Source organism: Haliotis rufescens, unplaced genomic scaffold (genome assembly GCF_023055435.1).
Source record: "Haliotis rufescens isolate VD_foot unplaced genomic scaffold, xgHalRufe1.0.p SCAF_3, whole genome shotgun sequence".
Lineage (NCBI taxonomy): Eukaryota > Metazoa > Mollusca > Gastropoda > Lepetellida > Haliotidae > Haliotis > Haliotis rufescens.
Window position 1 is genome coordinate 41,110,800 of NW_025964001.1, and position 22,662 is coordinate 41,133,461.

The following is a 22,662-nucleotide window of genomic DNA, read 5'->3' on the forward strand; positions in this document are numbered from 1 at the left end:
GACCTTCTCAACGAGTTCATCAAAATAAATGTACGAACACCTACCGGCTCTGCGGGTAGCCGCCACATTGAACTGAAGCAGATGGCAGTTGACCCCAGACTTGTCCTGCCCATGGACGGGAAGGCGCGTTGCTTGAAACACCAAGCCGTCATTGTCCCCGTCATTACCATCGACGGTCGGGGGGCAACACTTTACCCAAAGAAAGGCGCCAAACATGGACGCCATATTGAACTAACGTCTAAGGTGTTTGAGAGAATGCACAAAGCCAATAACATATCATCTAATCTGGAATATATTGCTAGTGGTAGCAGACGACAAGTCGTGTCTCAAAACGTTCCCAGTCAGACAACCACGAAGACTTACAAGGCCCGTGAAGCCGACCAACAGACAACGGATATAGAAGGGGATGCTGTAGGGGAGAGAAGAAAACATCGGAAAACTGAGTTGGACATCTGTCGCGCTAAGTCAGCTCCCACCTCTTGATATCATTAATGTTTTTGTACATCATGTTTACATTGTTTGTATGTATGTTGCTATTGTAAAATACAGGTTAATGTTTCTTTTGTGTTTGAGTATTTGTAGTTTTTACTGTTGATTCGTAGATGGACTACGTTTAGCGGTTCCAGGACAAGTTCTGGTCTTGGTCAAAACTGTAATTAATGTTGTGTGTAAAGGTGAAACATGGTCGCTGTGTGTTTGGGTAATCGATACCTGCTGTACTGATCTACATCATCATATTTGAGATTGCAGATAAACCATGTTGGTTTTAAATGACTTGAAGCAAACCTACCAGGACTGCCAATAGGTTCAAGTCTGGCTCCCCCTAATGCATGCATGCTTACATGTAATCTACATACTGAGTGTACATTCATGTTTAGCTTGGATCTACCCCTTTTGTCTACCATGGTTTATTTCTCATGACAGCGATGCTTGATTGTGAAAAACCTATGCTCTACGTAGAGACTTTGTAACTATGGTTCAGTGAGATCAACACCATCCTCAGAGGAAGGTTGTCCTCAGTGTAAGGTTGTCCTCAGTGGGAGGTTGTCCTCAGTGGAAGGTTGTCCTCAGTGGAAGGTTGTCCTCAGTGGAAGGTTGTCCTCAGTGGGAGGTTGTCCTCAGTGGGAGGTTGTCCTCAGTGGAAGGTTGTCCTCAGTGGGAGGTTGTCCTCAGTGGAAGGTTGTCCTCATTGGGAGGTTGTCCTCAGTGGAAGGTTGTCCTCAGTGGAAGGTTGTCCTCAGTGGGAGGTTGTCCTCAGTGGGAGGTTGTCCTCAGTGGAAGGTTGTCCTCAGTGGGAGGTTGTCCTCAGTGGAAGGTTGTCCTCAGTGGAAGGTTGTCCTCAGTGGGAGGTTGTCCTCAGTGGGAGGTTGTCCTCAGTGGAAGGTTGTCCTCAGTGGGAGGTTGTCCTCAGTGGAAGGTTGTCCTCAGTGGAAGGTTGTCCTCGGTGTAAGGTTGTCCTCAGTGGGAGGTTGTCCTCAGTGGAAGGTTGTCCTCAGTGGGAGGTTGTCCTCAGTGGAAGGTTGTCCTCAGTGGAAGGTTGTCCTCAGTGGGAGGTTGTCCTCAGTGGGAGGTTGTCCTCAGTGGGAGGTTGTCCTCAGTGGAAGGTTGTCCTCAGTGGAAGGTTGTCCTCGGTGTAAGGTTGTCCTCAGTGGAAGGTTGTCCTCGGTGTAAGGTTGTCCTCAGTGGAAGGTTGTCCTCAGAGGAAGGTTGTCCTCAGTGGGAGGTTGTCCTCAGTTGGAGGTTGTCCTCAGTGGGAGGTTGTCCTCAGTGGAAGGTTGTCCTCAGTGGAAGGTTGTCCTCAGTGGGGGGTTGTCCTCAGTGGGAGGTTGTCCTCAGTGGAAGGTTGTCCTCAGTGGGAGGTTGTCCTCAGTGATAGGTCGTCCTCAGTTGGAGATTGTCCTCAGTGGAAGGCTGTCCCCTGTATAGATTCCCGGAAGAATGTTCCCTCATATTGGTCATAAAGTTTCAGTCACTGGTTTGCCTGGTCCTGAAATGTGATGATGATCATGATTTACACTTGTCTTTGCAAGTTCATGTACTCCTAAACGAGTTTTTATCAATCGCTTGTACGTTTTTATTACATGCTGACGGGGGTATAATAGGAAATAAAGAGCCCTGAACGAGGGAATATGCTTATACTGCTTATATTACATAGTTTCTCTTCAAATGGTTATGTAATTACTTTAATATGAACATCTTTGTGGGTAAAAAAACCTCCAATTATACATAATATTTACGGAGCTTTAAAGGATTATACAAATAATTCAAAATATTTGATTGTTAATTTCACAAGGTATACTTTGTTTTCGGATGCAAACGTCGATGAAACACATTTTTGATAATAAACGAAAGTCCCAAAATATACCAAGAGTTTGTAAGACTATGAAAGAAAAACAAAAGCATGTAGAAAGTCAATTTGTAAAAAAAGAACATTTCTTGTGAATTGTGTTTCAACAGTATGTGTAAAACTCCTCATGTCATCCAAACAAAAACTTAAGGCTGACTGAGACAGAAAGACACGGTACAAAATGACAAGTTTCACAATATCACTGAGTGTTGTTCTACAAGACTTTTAAATCGCTGAAAGCATATTCAAAACCCACCTAATACCGAGTATGGCCTCTTTGTGCAGTAATGCACGTCTGTACACGACGGCGCACGGGTGACGTCAAACGTCGGATAACGTTGGGGGTAATCCGCTGCAATTCCTAAAGGAGACATTGTTCCAGTTCTTGGCGGTTGACTGGTGCCGCTAGGCGTCTCCTGATCTGTATGTCAAGGTAGTCCCATAATTGTGCACTGGGCCGGGGTTCATATCAGGAGAACATGTCGGCCAGGGTAAAGCGTGAAAGCGTTGTTCAAAAAGTTCTGTTTGAGCCTAAATTATTCTTATAAAATGTCTGGATTAAAAATTAAGATTGATAAAACAAAATCAATATGGATAGGCTCAATGACAAGCTGTGACATCAAATTATGTCAGGATCTGAAACTAAACTGGCACAGTGGGGACTTTGAAATATGAGGAATAAAGCTGCTTAATTCTAACTTAAATAATCTGTGGGTAATCAATACAAAAATTAATACATTAATTAAATTTTAGGGAATTGGAGGAAAAGAAATTTAACGTTGATAGGTAAAATTACTGTTGTCAAAACCTTGGCCCTGTCAACATTAGTGCATATATTTTCCTCTCTTCCAAACCCTCCAAGTGAATTTATTGATGAACTAAACAAAATATGGTACAGATTCATCTGGAATGATAAAAGAGACAAAATAAAACGAACAACGTTAATAAGAAAATATGACGAAGGCGGACTGAGAATGATAGAGGTAAGGTCTTTTATAATTTCTCAAAAACTATCAGTTCTAAAAAAAAAACATCTTCAAAACAAAAACTGTAATAACCCTAGCTTCTTTCCACTAAAGAACATATTCCTACTTGGGGCCAATATTGAAAACTGTATACACTAACCCTTACTGGAGAGGTGTTTTGGCTGCTTGGGGAACATTGTATAGAAGACACAGAACTAACTCCACAAACCCTGGAGAAGTACTATCAGAACCTCTTTGGTGTAACCATCAGTTTAAAAAAACTGATTTCATTATGAGAAATTGTTTTTAAAGGGAATTTACACTATTAAAGACGACTGTGATATCATTATAGATGATATAATGCCATTCAATGAACTTAAAAGAAAATACCAAATTGAAGGCACAATTATTGACTTTTACCAGGTTCTGATAAACATGCCAAAATCTGGAAAGATGCTGTTAGAAATAGTCACATTATCTTAAAATAATCAACATTTAAATACAACTTTGATGGTGGTGGTGGTGGAATGGGGTTTAACGTCGCGTCCAAGATTATTGAACTTATATAGCGACGTGCATGTACGTGTGTGTTTGTGTGGCTGCTTGTACTAGTCCGGACTGATGCCGATTTATAGTGCTAGCCCACTGAGATACCATGCCGCAGTTTAACATGAATACCCCACTCAGACACAGTATACTGACTCCGAGCCGACCAGTCCTTGTTTTGGCCCCTTAATGCCGAGCGCCAGACAGGGTAACAACAAGTACCATCTTTTAACGTCTTTTGGTATGACGCGGCCGGGGATCGAACCCCGGACCATCCGCTATCCGGGCAGACGCTCTACCACTAGACCACAGAGGCGGTCGCACAACTTTGATGGACTTATTTGTAGCGCCTAAAGGCGCCAGTTATTTTTAGGATAAGACTATAACTACAGCAATTCTCCGATCAGTATGTGAAAAATGGGATACCATTCTTGACTTAGATATATCATGGAAGGATGTTTTTTATCAGATACAGAAAATGTACAAAAGATGTAAAATTGCTTTATTTTCAATATAAATTTATTCATCGCATCATCTACACAAAGAAAGAATTGTTTAAAATGAAAATTCTCGATGATGATCTATGCTCATTTTGTGAAACTGATACTGAATCCTCACTTCATGATTGTAAGCATGTTAAAGAATTTGGGGCTAAAGTAGAATGTTTTCTGACAGCAAAATGTTCAAAGCAATTTACGTTTACAAAATGCTCTGTTTACATGGGTACAAATCTAACATACTGTTAAATCACATCATACTGGCATGCAAAATATATATACATGCATCAAGTATTAAGAAAATCAAATTGTCACTTGAAAACTTTCTGGATATATTTCGAATAGAGAAATCAATTGCACACAAAAACAATACAATAAGACAGTTTCACAGAAATTTGAAATATTTTCAAATGAATTGTCTTGTTTATATGTCTCTATTTTGAACATGAACAATTTCAACTAATGTGCCGTAAAGATTTAGCTTCACACTCAGTTAATGATGTCCCCAATAAGCATGGCAAATGAAGCCTGCGCGTTTCGCCATTTATTAACATTGTTGTACACCTGTAGCCAACTAATATTTTCTGTCTGCTATAAACGTATATAAGCCACACCTAATAAGTATATTACATGTCATGTTCCTCTATGTAAAACAATGTGATATCATATACCGTATTGAATAAAACATATTTTAAAAAAGAAAGAAAAAGTCCTGATGGAGCATTGTGTATACGGTCTCGCATTTTCTTGCTGACGACAATGCCACGTGGCTGTTGCTTGAATGAATGAAACTTCATCCCGATATCTCTGGGTAATCAGATTGCCCTGAATAATAACGAGCCTCGTTTTGATATCACCACCAATACCTCCCCAGACCATGACGCTACCGCGTTCTCTTAATCTCTACACACTGTCTGTCGACCCTGTGTCCCAGCGCCGTCGCTGCCGTTACCGTCGCTGTAAGTAAGCACTTTCGGATAAATGGTCCGGATGTGGCGGTCTTCAGTGGGCGTAGTCACCCGTGGTCTACCGTTTCTATGGCTGCCTGATGTCTGTCCTGTCTGCTGAAGACGGTGTATCAATCTGGCAATGGTGACACGGATGCATTGAAACATTCTTGCAATGGCGGCCTTGTTGCGGCCATACCAAGGGCTCTCTCCCTGAAGCGGTTAAACGTGGCATATTTTCTTGGTGCTTTTGGTTGATGTGCTCATAACCAGTTCTATACAGTACTCTTTTCACGTGCATTTCGTTCTACGTATCTCAAAGTCATTTTGGCAAAATGATGATTTTCACAAAAATTGTCCATTTTTCCTGCTTTTTTGTCGCCGAATGTAAATATCGGGGAAAGGAGTGCTCATGAAGATTATTTTTAGAATGGTCTAGAAGTTGGCGCTTACATTAACAGCTGCCTAATACAACAAAAAAGGTATATGTTTTTTTTCATAAACGGGTGTTTGTATTGAATGAGGAGTTAAGGGTTACTTCCCTTCCTATTTTACCTCTTGCAATTGTGTTTCATATCTGAAACCACCACTGGTGGCCGCAATGTTCGTAAAAGTTGCGCATGTGTGAAATTTGGGGTAGGCGGATCCCTAAACAAAGTGAAATCAATCTTATTAAAATCAGACCTAAGTTTTCGCTGCCGCTGAACAAAGCTTTGATTTTAATGAGATTGAAGTGAAATGTAATTATAAACAAAACGTCTTATGAGCGTTATAGTCCTCACCACTTGAAATATCGCGATGATTAATTAACGAGGATAGCTGCATGTGTGCTTAAACGCCTGATTTCGTTCATGTGCGTTACCTGATTAGTCGATAATAGATTACCCCGTTAAGGGACCGACCATTTGTTATTCTGGAGGAGGCTTTGGATTTTGTCTGGAGCAGCTAATATTTTTATGTAAATAAAAAACTCCAACTGCTTGATAAAAAGTCTCGACCGCAATATTCCCATCCTACTCAATACAGAGTATATCTTTGACAGCTAGATATGAGCATGATAGACAGTGTGCCTGAAACACTTATTTATTAATAATCTATGAGCTGTATTTAAAAACTAAAAAAAAAACCCAACAAAAACAACAACAAACCAAAAAACCCGGGCACCCCCAAGAAATCAAATGGTCCACCCCTTAATGCTCACTGGTATGTACTGTGTCGTGGACATGTTTAAATTATGAACATGTTTAGATAATGTTGTGTTTTTACGTGGTGTTTAGGCTGTGCTGTCATTTCATTGTGTCTAGACCCAAAACTTAGTCACCCCCGGGTGTCTTCCGTTGTACACATTCCTATTGACCTTTTTCACACTTTCGCCATCTTGGATCGAAAACGAGGCTTGGAGAGCATAGCTCCATGCAGTGAGAGTCGCATCAGCTCATAGGGAATAGACAGAATGTTGTGCATTTCACTGATGGACATTTCAAACAAACAAAAAATGGTATCCTCTGTATATAATACAGAATATATTTCACATTAAATCATGAGGTCCAACTAAAATATGCCTGTTATACACTGGAATTAGCATTTTGCTGTCAGGATCCCGGAAGTGAAACGAAACGTGCATTTCGAGATACATATTTCAAAAATAGATTGTTTTATCATAACCTCGTCGGCATATAGGTACAATGTGACAGTACATTCAATGACAGAAGTTTTCTATCGTAAATAAACCGTATAACATGAAACACGTCAGTGTACTTTTGCAAAATTGCTCAGTCAATGCGTGGCTTGGCGAACTCTAGATCAAGATTGAGATCATGTTTATTTCACGTTTCATAGTGGTGTTTGCTGCACAACGCACTATCGTTTTGCCATGAGTCCAGTTGACAAAAGACACTTTTTCTGCTATGATTTTCATTTTAACATATTACAATGTTAATTATGAAAATAATTCGTGTGTCCAAATTAATATTCAGAAGGGGCGATAACCCTATTCAGTGTGTACAATGACAGATGATACTTTACTTGTTCTTCAAACATCACTTACTTAACTGATTATTGCCGATTGAGATTGCACCGTGCACTACAAAAGTAATAATGTGTGAACTGTTTAAAATAAGTTAAAAGGAAACTAAAAATTGATAAATTTAAATAATGCATGAAATTGAAGAAATATAAGAATTGATACAACTACCAACTTCTTGAACACCCTCACCTAATCCTGTATGATGAAAGGTAATTGTATATCAAAAGGAAGCTACTAATACATTTATCCTGAATAGTTTGAAAATGTCTTGATCAGATATGAGTACAGATAAAATAACAAAAGATAAAAAGGAATCAACTTCAATTGGTAATCAAGCAAAGATAAAATATATGTATCGGTACAAATTATGTTGATGGAACAATCTGGATTTCTTATATTTGACAAAGAAAAACAAACCAAAATTTTCATATCTTTATTTCTCACAATATAAGTTTTCAAAACTTAACATGGACTGGGTGTCTTTGTCAGTCAAAAGCACCTAATTAAATTCCAGGAGAAAATAATTTTCTTGCTTGTAAACAAATGGTACAATTGTACTTTTTCAGTGTCCGATAAATATTTGCCATGTTGATTTGTGAGTGAATAAGGCTTTTCAGTTCCTCGTCCTATTTAAGAGAAATGTGACAGGAACCACATTTGTTGATTGAATGAATATGGCTTTTCACTTCCTTGTCCTTTGACAGGACGCACATTGTAACCATTGTGTTACTGTCAGCAGAAAGCTCCTCCAGACATCCGTCACCTGATACTAGTACTTCATTGTGTTGACTCGCTGGCCTGAAATGAATAATTCTATTATATAGTAATAATATTCCTACTTCAATAACATTTTTTATAAACAATGCATATTCACCTTCTCTCAAATTATTGCTTATTTAGAAAACAACATTCTTCTGAAATAGAGAAGTTTAAGGAAAATGAATCACAGTGTGTAACATTACATGCTACATGTACTTTAGAACAATCTTGAAGGCATCAATTCATCTGATATGTCGAAAACTCAAACAGTATATTCTGTGTAAAGGGTAAACTCAACAGATGCATCAATTTAATGACAGTGTACTACAGCTCTTTATATCAATGTCACACAGAAATTCACTCTTGTTTTTAATGAAACACGTTTTGATATTTGTATTACCGGTATGTATTTAATCATGACCATGCTGAAAACATACTTTCGCTAGAGTGAAAAAAATAAGATTTTTATTAAAATCAGGTGAAATATCACGTTTTGTCACACCTACAGTCAGTCTGCCTCATTGACACTATGGTTTTCTGAGTAAGGTCATGAAGATCACAAAGAAAATATAAGACTTGAATTTATTTTGTCAAATGAAATATTTATCTCTTCATGTGGTTTACTAAAGTTGATATTTTGACTTGAAAATATTGACTTTGTCAGATCACAAGATGAAATATTATTAAACATATTTTATTGTCCAAAAAGACAAAGGGCAGCACTTATTACCGCCTTCTCCCTATATACAGTTATACATAATATTGCATAATGAAAATGAACAATTTACAGTTGAAGCTTCACATTGTGGAAACATAGTGCGCAATATATATACAGTGCTCATATGAAGGATATGTACAATGTGCTGGAAAGTGAAGACAGTGTGCATCTCAAACATATCCTAATATTATACATTTTAGTGTTGAATATAGATTTAACAATATTAATGATTAACAGTTTGGAAACAATAATATGCTAGCTACTGAATCTGTTAGTCGTTTCTATAAATTTGTGTACAGACAAGAATATTTTTGTATTCAGGAAAACATCTAAGTTTGAATCACCAAAAAGAATACTATGTAGAGTATTTTGTCCTCCAAGATTATCGATAGCTGTCAGTAATGTCTCCCTAAAATCATCATATAAGGTACATTCGAAGAAGAAATCGAATGAATTTTCACAAGGAGCATGCTATACAAGGAGCATGAGATAAATTCATGCTATCATCGTGATTTGACAAGGAAAACAAATTTCTTCTATGTATTTATATTTTTTTATTTTTCTCGTTTTGATTGAATTATAAAAAAATATCAAAATGATCACACCACTTGACGTGATTGAAATAAACTAAAGTTCTAAGATTGTTAACAATAGTAAAATATGACATCATAACAATATAATTATTGCAAAATGACACAGTAAGCACAACTATATTCTTATATATAAATTGATATGATTAATAATCAATAATACATGGCAATTGCTTGAACCCAAAAATATCTTTTTGTTTTAAAAGTTTCAAAACATGTTTGTGGACATAAAACCAGAAGAGTTTCACAATTAAACAAAGGGAATAAATGAGTTATGATTGTAATACGCATGGGAATTAAAAATAATTCTTTTTATACTTTAAGTTTTTAGTAATATCAATATCAATTTATGCATTTGAAATATTTGAATACAAGCTGTTAAAGAGTTATCTGTTTCTGTAAATTATATAAAGATCACATGTAGATTGAACATTTACTGGACATTATTAGTTGGGTTTTTGTTCATTTCATGACATGATTAAATTGGTACAGTAAAGTAAATATAATTTTGGTAGAAATATTAATTGTTACCAAAATTGCAGATCAAACTGTACTTTACTTTAAACATTTACACACCCTTTATGTAATAATTCAGTTGAAATATTACACCTCATGCTATCTAACCTGTCAACATTGAGAATGAAAATAACAACTGTTCACAATCCCAACAGCACAAGTAGATCTAGAGGTCTAATATTTTATTGGAATGCATTTGAGTCCATTACAATTTACATCAAATACACAACTGATGTAAACTTCTGATTTGTTACGATTGTAAATTCTCAGTAGGTTACAATTTGATACATTATATCAATATATCAATTTAGTTAGTTTCTGACATATATCTAGATATGGCCAAAAGGTCAATATTTCGACTTCAAATACAACCCGCAAAATTATTTAAACTCACAATAAATAGTTTGGCCAGAGACCATATAATATATGGTCTCTGGTTTGGCTTAATGGTGTGTAAACAATGAATTATTTTTTACAAGATTTCAGTAGAATTTGTATTAAGTCTGTTCAGCTACCATAAACTGCACTGGGAGTTACCAGGTGGTCATGGATATTTTAAATTGAAATCACAACAGAATGGCCAGACTCAAATTTATATCGGTAAGGAGACCAGATAACAGTAGAATAGTTTGTCAATAAGAATAATGTTCAATACTTACGATAAATGTACCGGGGTGGTTAAATTGTCACAGTTTGTCCCGATTGCATGCCTTGTTGACATCTCCATGTGTTTCATGTGCTATCCAGCCTTCACCTTCTGCTCTCCAAGCCTCGCTTTCAAACCGGAAGTAGCGAAGTGTGAAAAAGGTCAATATATAAACATGTACAGATCTAAACATGGCTTGCATGTGTTTACATTCTAAATACACTTTTTTACAGCGTTTGTAAACTATAGTGATTAGAAAATCTGGGGTAGAAAAGGTCTTCAGCAACCCATGCTTGCCATAAAAAGCGACTATGCTTGTCAGAGGCGACTAACGGGATCGGGTGGTCAGGCTCGCTGAATTGGTTGATGTATGTCATCGTAATCTAATTACGTGGATCGATGCGCATGATGTCAATCACTGGATTATCTGGTCCAGACTCGATTATTTACAGACAGGCGCCATATAGCTGGAATATTGCTGAGACAACAAACGTTAAATGTTTACTCACTCCCAGCGTTTACACAAATGGGGAATCGAACCCGGCCTTCGACGTTACGAACGAACGCTTTAATCACTAGGCTACCATGACGATCCCAGAGTGAGCAGGGAGACCTGTACAGGCACACCAGTGAAATTCACTCTATACGCGCTTCTTTTTTTAAAATAAACTAATAATATTCTGGGATTATGTATGGAGACGAAGCATTGTTTCTGCTACAACTGCAAAACCAAATATTTTTAAATTGAATTTATGAGTCTAAATTTAAGTCTAACTTCTTGCAAAAATGTGTTGTTTGTGGCAGACAGATTCTTTTTCACAACAATTTTGGAATAATAATAATTTTTTCATGTAAAACGAAAGCATTTGCCCAAAGATACATTTTTGAAGTAATATTACTATCATACGATGTGATAAAGTGTACAAATACGCAGTAATTTTATCAAATATGTTTCACAAATTTGGTCTAAAACAGCGTGTGCACTTTTTGCTTTGTATACAAAGTTGCTTTTAGAGTTGCCCTATGAGGTTGTATAAGATATATATTGTATACCAGCTATAACTGATTTATAGAAGGGTGTAGACGATGACTGAAGTCGACAATGTGCAACTGAGGAAAGCATTAGGTTCGAACCGGCGAACTCCAGAACCACAGATCTGCACAAAATCGTATTGTCTTAGGGATGACCTCGAGTTACTTCCCTTCATTTATTGTCGGTCAACAAAGCGCAGGTGAGATCGGGTTTTGTGTCATTGTCTGACACTGTGTTTGTGTGCGGGCGTGTTAGCTTTAACTGTTGGTAAACAATATGAAATTCGCATAATGTATATAGCGGAAGGTCTCCGTTACTTGTTGGAGGTAGAAAGCTACTCATTCAGTTATGCATAGCAACGGTTTTCGGAAGCTTGTTTACATTAGCAACCCGAAGAGTGACCTCGTCCTGGTAAATTTTATTGCACTGGTCAGAGCGCTTGATAATGTAATGGAATTGAATAATTTAATGTCGTCATCATTATAATGTTTGTTGCATTAATTGTTTCATGCCTATCCCAAAGTATGGCTTTTTGTGATAAAGACCAATAGAATCATCTATGTATAATATTATAACAATCAGAGGCCATAAAACAGGAACCCCTTAATTTTTGTTAGTAAATAATAATATATACCCACTATATATAAGTAGATAAATATATACCCCCAATATATTTATCTACTTATATATAGGGGGTATATATTTTTATTTACTGACCAATAACGAGTGCCTGTGGACCATATGGGTCTCCCTAATAATATTTAGTAGATTTTGTAGATCTATCTAGTACATGATATTGTGCCTTATAAGGTAGACACAATTTTATGGATAGCAACTTCTTTAAAACTGTAGAAAAGCGACGTTTCGGTATAGATGAGGGACATTGTACAGAATATATATACATGTAGTAGGTGGAGAATTAACGTTAGAGGATTAACAGCAACAAAAATTGCATACATGATTGGGATTAACAGTAACAACAATTGCATACATGAGTGGGATAACAGAAACGTCGCTTTTTACAGTATTAAAGAAGTTGTTATCCATAAAATTGTGTCTACCTTGTCACCCGTAAAACTTCTAAGTAATGCCCATCAAACAATTAATTGTGCCTTATATCTGTCATTTTTGACAAGTTATTTTTCAAGCTGTTCAAAGGCAATTTCTGATTCTAAAAAACAATATCTGTCAGACATCTTTGCGGTTCTATTGAAGACCTATATGTATTTTTATAGTTCTTTCATCACCATCAAAGTTGTGTTCTTGATGATATTAACATATTATATTGAGGTGGCCAATTTTTTATTTTTTTATTGGCAATGAATTAAGAGAAAAACACACACTGTTTCAGTGTAAAGCTATATTATCTGTAGATTGAATGGCCCTCGATTGATTTTGGAACCAAACACACAGCACACTATGTTTATCTCATTCCACAACAAAATTAAAAATGCATTCTCTTCAGTTTGTGAGTAAAATGAAGTTGAATTGTTTGAATCCAATTAATTTGAATTTTGAATCTTCAGCAAGCCAATGGCTTGTTGTAAGAGGCGACTAATGGGATCAGGTGGTCAGGCTTGCTAACTTTGTTGAACCAAGTCATCGTATCTCAATTGCGTAGATCATGATGCTAATCACAGATTGTCTTGTCCAGAGTCGATTAGTCGCTGTCTTATAGCTGGAATATTGCTGAGTGTGGCGTTAAACAAGAAACAAACAAAAAAGTTAAAAAAATTGAATTCAAGAAACATCAATATTTTCGTAAGACGTAGTAGGTCGCTGCATAAACTCCTATATCAATTTACTTGACACAAATATCTATGAGATGCTCTGAATGTCTGTGGTACAGCACAGACCTATATAACCGTTATACAAGTCTGTGGGTACAACTACTCTGTCAACAAAGGTTAAGTTATCTCACCTAAAGGAAATGGAGCAAGCAACGTTTAGTTCTATACTGCACACCACTGTTATGACTAGACACTGCTCATTGTTATGCCAAAGATATGTCACAGTCAGGGATAGGGCTACAAATATCAAGTTTCTTCTTGTCCCTGCATCGTTCGGCTCTCAATTCTATTTAGTGAGATTAAATCAACAAGTAATCTTGTCTGCATTAGAAACTCACTATGTTTGTCTCCAGAGGGACGGGTCATTTATTATTGGCGGAGGGGTGTGTGTTGAACTGTATCATATTTTGCTGACCCCCCCCCCCCCTTTAAGTAACATTTAAATTGCAAGTCCCTAAATAATGTTCAAATTTATATAACATTTACTTGAAAAAAAAAATCATTTTTTTCCATCCCCCACACCCCTCCCCCTACTTCCTGCCCCTATAATTACTGACCAGGCACTGATGAAGTCATTTGAACCTCTGTTTCATTCCTCAGCAGGAGCCTCAGTGACTACCAACAATGGCTGCTGCAGTGGAGACATGCACGCAAGAAGGTGGTCAAGACATGGACGAACCAGCAATAGAGCGGGACATCCGTAACTTTGTAGCAACGAAAACTGGGGAGAGGGTATACCTGTATTTAGCCGAGACATCAACCGTATCGATCAGACATGTCCGCAAATCTGGATCAACAGTGCTTGCCATTTTCTGGATCAAAGTCCTGCAGCATCAGAACAACTACCCGATGCAACATTTCCCGTACCGAAAGCTGTACGGGAGTGGCAGGTCAGGCGAGGACAGGGTGGTCCTGAGCGTTGATGGCGTGAAGCTGGCTGTGTTCATGTTGTCCGGGATGCTGCAGATCACGGGGACGTATGCCTTGGAGTGGTTTGTGGACCGGTTCCGAGGACTTATGGCTGCCTACACGTCCCCCATCGATCACCCACAGCCCCTCAGACCCACCCTCACCGACGCCCAGGAGTCCAGATGGAAGAGGGAGAAGCATCACATGAGAGAACAGTGTAGGTGACACTTGGCAGGCTGTTGATTATTTTATATTTCATTTTACTCATCCACAGGTCATTCTACCAGTCTTGTATCTGTTCTGCAATTCCTCTGCAGTGATGTAGACATAGTCACATCTTATACTGTTACCTATTTGCTGTCCTCAACGGACTCTTCAATTTCACCATCAAAATATCTTCTCAGTTCCATGTGTTAAGACTTTTTGTAAAAGAACATTCTCATTTGCTGCAGTGTCTCTATTGAACAATCTGCTGGATTGTCATCATCATTGCGTGATATTGCTAAAAGCCGTGTAAAACCTCACTCACTCACTCACTCACCCACCCACCAACCCACTCACTCACTCACTCACTATTATTATTATTTACTGTGGAAATAACTTATATTGCTATTTTACAGATTTTTGGACACAATATGTTGCTATCATTTTGTTTGTTATAAAAGAGTTGAAGGCAATTTTTGTTAAAATAATTAGAATTGGTTAAGCATGTTAAGAGGGGAACATGCTTGAGACAGATGGATTCTGGTTAAAATCAAAGCAGGGATATATTTTATGTTACCTTTGACTACAGTTTCTTCTATAATAAACCCATGATATTACAAGATAATATTCATTTTAGTGATACATGTAGTAAACTTGAAAGGAATGTAGGTGGACTGATAGCTCCTGATACAAATACCAGTCCATGAAATTACTGACTATGGTTATTATAGTTAACTATAGTTAAGCTTGGCCCATGTGTGCTTGCTTAGTATGTGATGCGAGTGTGACCTTGGGTTCAGCTTACATGAAAGCAGTTTACTTTTGGTTGGTGAAATAAAATTACACATATTCACATGGTGGAGTGTCTTGTAGGATGAAGGGGGATAACTCTTGTGCATTTTAGGATCACAAGTCACCCCATAAGTGGTAGGTAAATGCAAATACTAGACACATATGCGCCATCACTTCTGGTTCAGGGTATGTATTGTCTCATCTTCCCGAGGCAAGAGAGTTAACTGACTTTAAAAGTCCAGTTTCCACCCTTGCCGAACTAGGCTGGAATTATGGAGTTGCATTTTGGCTGGACTAATGAGTCCATGCATAGTCCAATCAAAATGGACATTCGGTTCATAAATATCATGACAACTGCTGTGCCAAATTCGTTCGATTGCAGGCTTAGTAGAGATTAGTAGTGCATGTGTAACACGTCAACTGGGCGTTGAAAGATATTTTCCCAATCTTTTCATGTTTTTGATAAAGGTGCTCAAGTCATTTGATGCATTTTGCGAGGTAAAACCCGTTTCATTACCATAAAGATCATCTTGACTGGGTGCCACCATTTTGTTTGTAGCAATGAGAGATGGAATCTGATTGGTCAGTAGTGGGGACATAGAAAGGACTTAATTTGTAATAGCCACTGGTGGTGCTAAGATCAAGCCCAGAAATTCCAGCCTAGTTCGGCAAGGGTGGAAACGGGACTTTTAAAGTCAGTTAACTCTCTTGCCTCGGTAAGATGGTATTATCAGGAAAAACATAGTAAGTATTGACTAGACGTCTTGAGTAGAGACATATGCAAATGATAATCGTGTATTATGCTTTCGAAAATATTAATATTTAACTTGTCACTGGAGTACAGTGAAACTCATTTGTCTAGACCCTGATGGTCCAGAAACCTGCCTTCTGGATGATCTTGTTTGAGCATATTTATGGTTACTATGTAGACTTCTTCAAATTCATCATCAGTGAATCCTTGCCTGGCGAGGGGATGCAACTCTGCAGAGTGAACTGTGGTGCATACAAGTGTATTGAAATGAAGAGCTACAATTCTGATATATTTAGTTGTGTTACAGTTAAGGCAAATTGGCCGGATGAGGCGCTGAGACAGGAAGTGAATGTGATGCATGATGGGGAAACTCACAGACAGGAACTGGAGAGGAAGGTCAAACCCCAGCTGCCTGACATGCTCAGTGACGAACACCAATACATTCACTCCGACCCTGAAGTTGTGAGTAGTTATTTTACCTTCTTGATCATTGATGATGTCATATTCATACAAAGTGGAGGATTATTGTAATGCTACATTTACAAATAATTACTCTTGACGAGGTCAATGTGCGTAAACAAGGACGGAGGACCAACCCCTGAGGTGGTCAGACTGCAGAAAGGGTCAGGTCTGAGGGTCCTTGTTTTCGCATATTGATCACATCAACAGTAATCATTCGTTTTGTTATATGGAAATTACCTTTAAAGTCATGAAGCCTTTAAGTCATCCTCTGTTTCATAATAGTAACTTAGCTGCGAAACCATAAAATATTAGTTTACCAGACGCCATCTTGTTTCTAGCAGACGAGTCAATATTCATCACATGACAGCTCAGTGTCAGCCACATGATTTAGGGGTCTTCATTGTAATGTATTGTGTCTTTACATGGTACGGATTAACCAATAGAACTGCAGGATTGCAAGAGGTATAACAATTTTCATTGAACTGTATAGATTACTTAACATAAGATTATAAGAATTGACAGTTAGGACTTAAGCTTTTTAGACCGTATGATAATATAAGAGGAAGCAAAATCACCAGTAGGCTTGTGGATTGCTATGGCTTGAGGTGTAGGTGGTGGAAATGATGGAAGAGTGGATCACTGGTGGGTTGAGCTGTAAGTGATGGAAGAATGGATTGCTGTGGCTTGAGGTGTAGGTGGTGGAAATGGTGGAAGAGTGGATCACTGGTGGGTTGAGCTGTAAGTGATGGAAGAATGGATTGCTGTGGCTTGAGGTGTAGGTGGTGGAAATGGTGGAAGAGTGGATCACTGGTGGGTTGAGCTGTAGGTAGTGGAGATGGTGGAAGAGTGGATCACTGGTGGGTTGAGCTGTAGGTGATGGAGATGGTGGAAGAGTGGATCACTGGTGGGTTGAGCTGTAGGTAGTGGAGATGGTGGAAGAGTGGATCACTGGTGGGTTGAGCTGTAGGTAGTGGAGATGGTGGAAGAGTGGATCACTGGTGGGTTGAGCTGTAGGTAGTAGAGATGGTGGAAGAGTGGATCACTGGTGGGTTGAGCTGTAGGTAGTGGAGATGGTGGAAGAGTGGATCACTGGTGGGTTGAGCTGTAGGTAGTAGAGATGGTGGTGGGATGAGCTTGGGAAGAGTGGATTACTGGTGTGTGTGCTGGTTACAGGGGGATGAGTTGGAAGAGTGCATTACTGGTGTGTGTGCTGGCTACAGGGGGATGAGCTTGAGAAGAGTGCATTACTGGTGTGTGTGCTGGCTACAGGGGGGTGAGCTTGGGAAGAGTGGATTACTGGTGTGTGTGCTGGCTACAGGGGGATGAGCTTGAGAAGAGTGCATTACTGGTGTGTGTGTGCTGGCTGCAGGGGGATGAGCTTGGAAGAGTGCATTACTGGTGTGTGTGCTGGCTGCAGGGGGATGAGCTTGGGAAGAGTGGATTACTGGTGTGTGTGCTGGCTACAGGGGGATGAGCTTGGAAGAGTGCATTACTGGTGTGTGTGCTGGCTACAGGGGGGTGAGCTTGGAAGAGTGCATTACTGGTGTGTGTGCTGGCTGCAGGGGGATGAGCTTGGGAAGAGTGCATTACTGGTGTGTGTGCTGGCTACAGGGGGATGAGCTTGAGAAGAGTGCATTACTGGTGTGTGTGCTGGCTGCAGGGGGATGAGCTTGGAAGAGTGGATTACTGGTGTGTGTGCTGGCTGCAGGGGGATGAGCTTGGAAGAGTGCATTACTGGTGTGTGTGTTGGCTGCAGGGGGATGAGCTTGGAAGAGTGCATTACTGGTGTGTGTGCTGGCTACAGGGGGGTGAGCTTGGAAGAGTGCATTACTGGTGTGTGTGCTGGCTGCAGGGGGGTGAGCTTGGAAGAGTGCATTACTGGTGTGTGTGCTGGCTACAGGGGGATGAGCTTGGAAGAGTGGGTTACTGGTGTGTGTGCTGGCAACAGGGGGATGAGCTTGGAAGAGTGGATTACTGGTGTGTGTGCTGGCTGCAGGGGGATGAGCTTGGGAAGAGTGGATTACTGGTGTGTGTGCTGGCTACAGGGGGATGAGCTTGGGAAAAGTGCATTACTGGTGTGTGTGCTGGCTGCAGGGGGATGAGCTTGGGGACAGGCTGCAGAAGCAAAGGTTCACCCTTTCTCTGCTGTATATGTTGCAGCTGCCCGAGCTGGAACTAGAGCTGCAGACTGAGAGACTGAGAGCGGGCTGTGTTCTGGAGGGCCAAGTCCTGTACCGGGTATGGAAGTCACTCCTCAACTCCTGGTTCCAAGATGAGAAATGTGTCGTTTATATCGTCTCCCCGCGTCTTGACTCCGGCAGACTTGCTGATATCTGCCGCTTGTATCTGAACCACCGCCTCACTGCAACACTTGGGGCACTGTGTGTTCCCATGCAGTTCAATGGGGGGAAGCTACCAGACATCAAGAGAGACGCAATGCTGAAGTTCCAAGCCAAAGATCAATTGCTGATAGAGTACAAGATATATGACAGTATTGTGTACCCCCAGAAACATTATCAGGCAAAGTTCATAGCATGTATCAAAGACAGCTCAGCCTCTGTTCTCCTGACAACTGCAGATTTCCATGGCAGCCATTTCCTGCAAAGTTGCACGGACACTGCAGTCTACCAGAACATGCCAGAAGAAGACTTCATGATTCGTTACCTTGGGCCCATCCTATCCTCTGCAAACTGAGCCTGTCATATCCAACCTTGTCTATCTTGGCATATCCTACCTTGTCTATCCTGTCAATCCTGTGATAGCCTACCTTATGTCTATTAGAACATAATCTACCTGTTCCATGATAGCCTTTCTCGAAATGTCCTTTTGTCCGAAATGGTTTTTTCCAATCTCCAGAACTACTAAGCTCTGTAGTTCTGGGTTAAGTAAATGAAATCTTTTGTGGATGTCTCACGTTGTTTTAGATATTTTTATTATTTGTTTTAACTCATTTCTACTTTTATGTATGTATATATATATATATATATATATATATATATATATTTTTAGAACAATCAGTCATGAATATTTTATTTGCACCTGACAATTCAGTATTATGGAATTCTTCCCAAGTCTCCTGTAATGTTCTGGGTATAAATGCAGTATTTAGTACTGCATAATCTCATTCACCATCATAGTAGTTAATGAGGAAAAAAATAATTTATGTTTAAAAAGTCAGTACTTTAAAATGAATTTGTTGTTGTTAACATTGAGTGTTTCAGTGTGTCTATATGTGTTTAATGTGTTCTATTTATAATTCATTATACTTAGAAGACAACTGACGAGAATGTATTTGGCTTAAAAAATAAGAGAATTGGTTCTCAGGCAATGACTTTTGAAAATATAGAGCGGGCGGGGGTCTGTTTTGTTTTGCTTGTTCAAACTAGGTTGTCTTTTTATTTTTGCTTGTTATCTAACTAGTATGTCTGTTTTTTTGCTTGTTTATAACTTGTATGTGACAAAATAAACAGCTGTGTACCATCAACCTTGTAAAGGGCCTCCCAACATAAACAGGCATACAAACTCATGACCAAAACACAAGATGAGCAGGAAAGTAGTTTGCATGTATTGGGAGGTAGCTGTGTGCTATATTGGATCACATTGTTTCTAAGTATTAGGTTTTGTTTTGTTTTTTTATTATGGAAATAAAAACAAAATGTGCGGAAGACTTTATGATGATGCGGGCGGTGCCTGATAACCAGGACTATTATTGTTTTCAGTGTTAGAAAGGAATTAAGTGTTTTTGTCACAGGACACATACAATTTGGCTTTATTCTGGTTAGTTTAGACCAAGCCCATCATCCAGTACAAGCATTACTTTACATATATCAGGAATCCTACTTTCCCCGATCAGTATTACACACATTTACATTATATCTATGTATTTATGGCTTATAAACTTGTTTGTGAACTAAATAAACGTTTTTGAATACCAAGCCTCTCCTTGTTTGTGGGTATTTAGTGAACCACAACTTTAATAACGTATGTGTAGAATGCAGCAGCTCACTGAGTGTCTCACACTACAGCCAGATGGTCAGTTTAGATATAGGATGCAGCAGCTTACCAAGTGTCTCACACTACAGCCTAAAGGTTAGTTTAGACATAGGATGCAGCAGCTCACTGAGTGCCTCACACTACAGGCTAAAGGTTAGTTTAGACATAGGATGCAGCAGCTCACCAAGTGTCTCAGACTACAGCCTAAAGGTTAGTTTAGACATAGGATGCAGCAGCTCACTGAGTGCCTCACACTACAGGCTAAAGGTTAGTTTAGACATAGGATGCAGCAGCTCACTGAGTGTCTCACACTACAGCCTAAAGGTTAGTTTAGACATAGGATGCAGCAGCTCACTGAGTGCCTCACACTACAGCCTGAAGGTTAGTTTAGACATAGGATGCAGCAGCTCACTGAGTGCCTCACACTACAGCCTGAAGGTTAGTTTAGACATAGGATGCAGCAGCTCACTGAGTGCCTCACACTACAGCCTGAAGGTTAGTTTAGACATAGGATGCAGCAGCTCACTGAGTGCCTCACACTACAGGCTGAAGGTTAGTTTAGACATAGGATGCAGCAGCTCACTGAGTGCCTCACACTACAGGCTGAAGGTTAGTTTAGACATATGATGCAGCAGCTCACTGAGTGTCTCACACTACAGGCTGAAGGTTAGTTTAGACATAGGATGAAGCAGCTCATTAAGTGTATCACGCTACAGCCTGAAGGTTAGTTTAGACGTAGGATGCAGCAGCTCACTGAGTGTCTCACACTACAGCCTAAAGGTTAGTTTAGACATAGGATGCAGCAGCTCACTGAGTGTCTCACACTACAGGCTGAAGGTTAGTTTAGACATAGGATGCAGCAGCTCACTGAGTGTCTCACACTACAGCCTGAAGGTTTGTTTAGACATGGGATGCAGCAGCTCACCAAGTGTCTCACACTACAGCCTGAAGGTTAGTTTAGACATAGGATGCAGCAACTCACTGAGTGCCTCACACTACAGGCTGAAGGTTAGTTTAGACATTGGATGCAGCAGGTCACTGAGTGTCTCACACTACAGGCTGAAGGTCAGTTTAGACACAGGATGCAGCAGCTCACTGAGTGCCTCACTACAGCCTGAAGGTTAGTTTAGACATAGGATGCAGCAGCTCATTAAGTGTCTCACAAGACAGTCTGAAGGTTAGTTTAGACATAGGATGCAGCAGCTCACTAAGTGTATCACACTACAGCCTGAAGGATGGTTTAGACATAGGATGCAGCAGTTCACTGAGTGTCTCACACTACAGGCTGAAGGTTAGTTTAGACATAGGATGCAGCAGCTCATTAAGTGTATCATGCTACAGCCTGAAGGTTAGTTTAGACGTAGGATGCAGCAGCTCATTAAGTGTCTCACACGACAGTCTGAAGGTTAGTTTAGACATAGGATGCAGCAGCTCACTAAGTGTATCACACTACAGCCTGAAGGTTAGTTTAGACATAGGATGCAACAACTCCCTGAGTGTCTCACACTACAGGCTGAAGGTTAGTTTAGACATAGGATGCAGCAGCTCATTAAGTGTATCACACTACAGCCTGAAGGTTAGTTTAGACATAGGATGCAGCAACTCACTGAGTGTCTAACACTACAGCCTGAAGGTTAGTTTAGACATAGGATGCAGCAACTCACTGAGTGTCTCACACTACAGCCTAAAGGTTAGTTTAGACATAGGATGCAGCAGCTCACTGAGTGCCTCACACTACAGGCTGAAGGTTAGTTTAGACATAGGATGCAGCAGCTCACTGAGTGCCTCACACTACAGCCTGAAGGTTAGTTTAGACATAGGATGCAGCAGCTCACTGAGTGTCTCACACTACAGCCTAAAGGTTAGTTTAGACATAGGATGCAGCAGCTCACTGAGTGTCTCACACTACAGGCTGAAGGTTAGTTTAGACATAGGATGCAGCAGCTCACTGAGTGCCTCACACTACAGGCTGAAGGTTAGTTTAGACATAGGATGCAGCAGCTCACTGAGTGTCTCACACTACAGGCTGAAGGATAGTTTAGACATAGGATGTAGCAGCTCACTAAGTGTCTCACACTACAGGCTGAAGGTTAGTTTAGACATAGGATGCAGCAGCTCACTGAGTGTCTCACACTACAGGCTGAAGGTTAGTTTAGACATAGGATGCAGCA

General features: G+C 39.7%; 1 protein-coding gene across 4 annotated transcripts; it reads left to right on the plus strand.

Moving 5' to 3' along the window:
- The first annotated feature begins 5,240 nt into the window (after positions 1-5,240).
- Positions 5,241-20,433, plus strand: LOC124122951. 4 transcript variants are annotated; one of them, XM_046486168.2, is made up of 4 exons: positions 5,241-5,314; positions 13,981-14,506; positions 16,344-16,498; positions 18,659-20,433. In XM_046486168.2, exons 2-4 carry the CDS (start codon positions 14,005-14,007, stop codon positions 19,190-19,192), a joined length of 1,191 nt encoding a protein of 396 aa, XP_046342124.2. In that variant the 5' UTR covers positions 5,241-5,314; positions 13,981-14,004; the 3' UTR covers positions 19,193-20,433. The 4 variants fall into 4 exon arrangements, with proteins under 4 accessions (XP_046342124.2, XP_046342131.2, XP_046342114.2 ...); XM_046486175.2 differs by lacking the exon at positions 5,241-5,314 and adding an exon at positions 11,755-11,789; XM_046486158.2 differs by lacking the exon at positions 5,241-5,314 and adding an exon at positions 11,821-12,001.
- Positions 20,434-22,662: the final 2,229 nt, after the last annotated feature.

Coding starts and splice junctions, on each gene's coding strand:
- LOC124122951 (XM_046486168.2), top strand. CDS start 14,005: ATGGCTGCTGCAGTGGAGACATGCACGCAAGAAGGTGGTCAAGACATG. Junction 14,507..16,343: donor GCATCACATGAGAGAACAGT/GTAGGTGACACT, acceptor GTTGTGTTACAG/TTAAGGCAAATTGGCCGGAT. Junction 16,499..18,658: donor TTCACTCCGACCCTGAAGTT/GTGAGTAGTTAT, acceptor TATATGTTGCAG/CTGCCCGAGCTGGAACTAGA.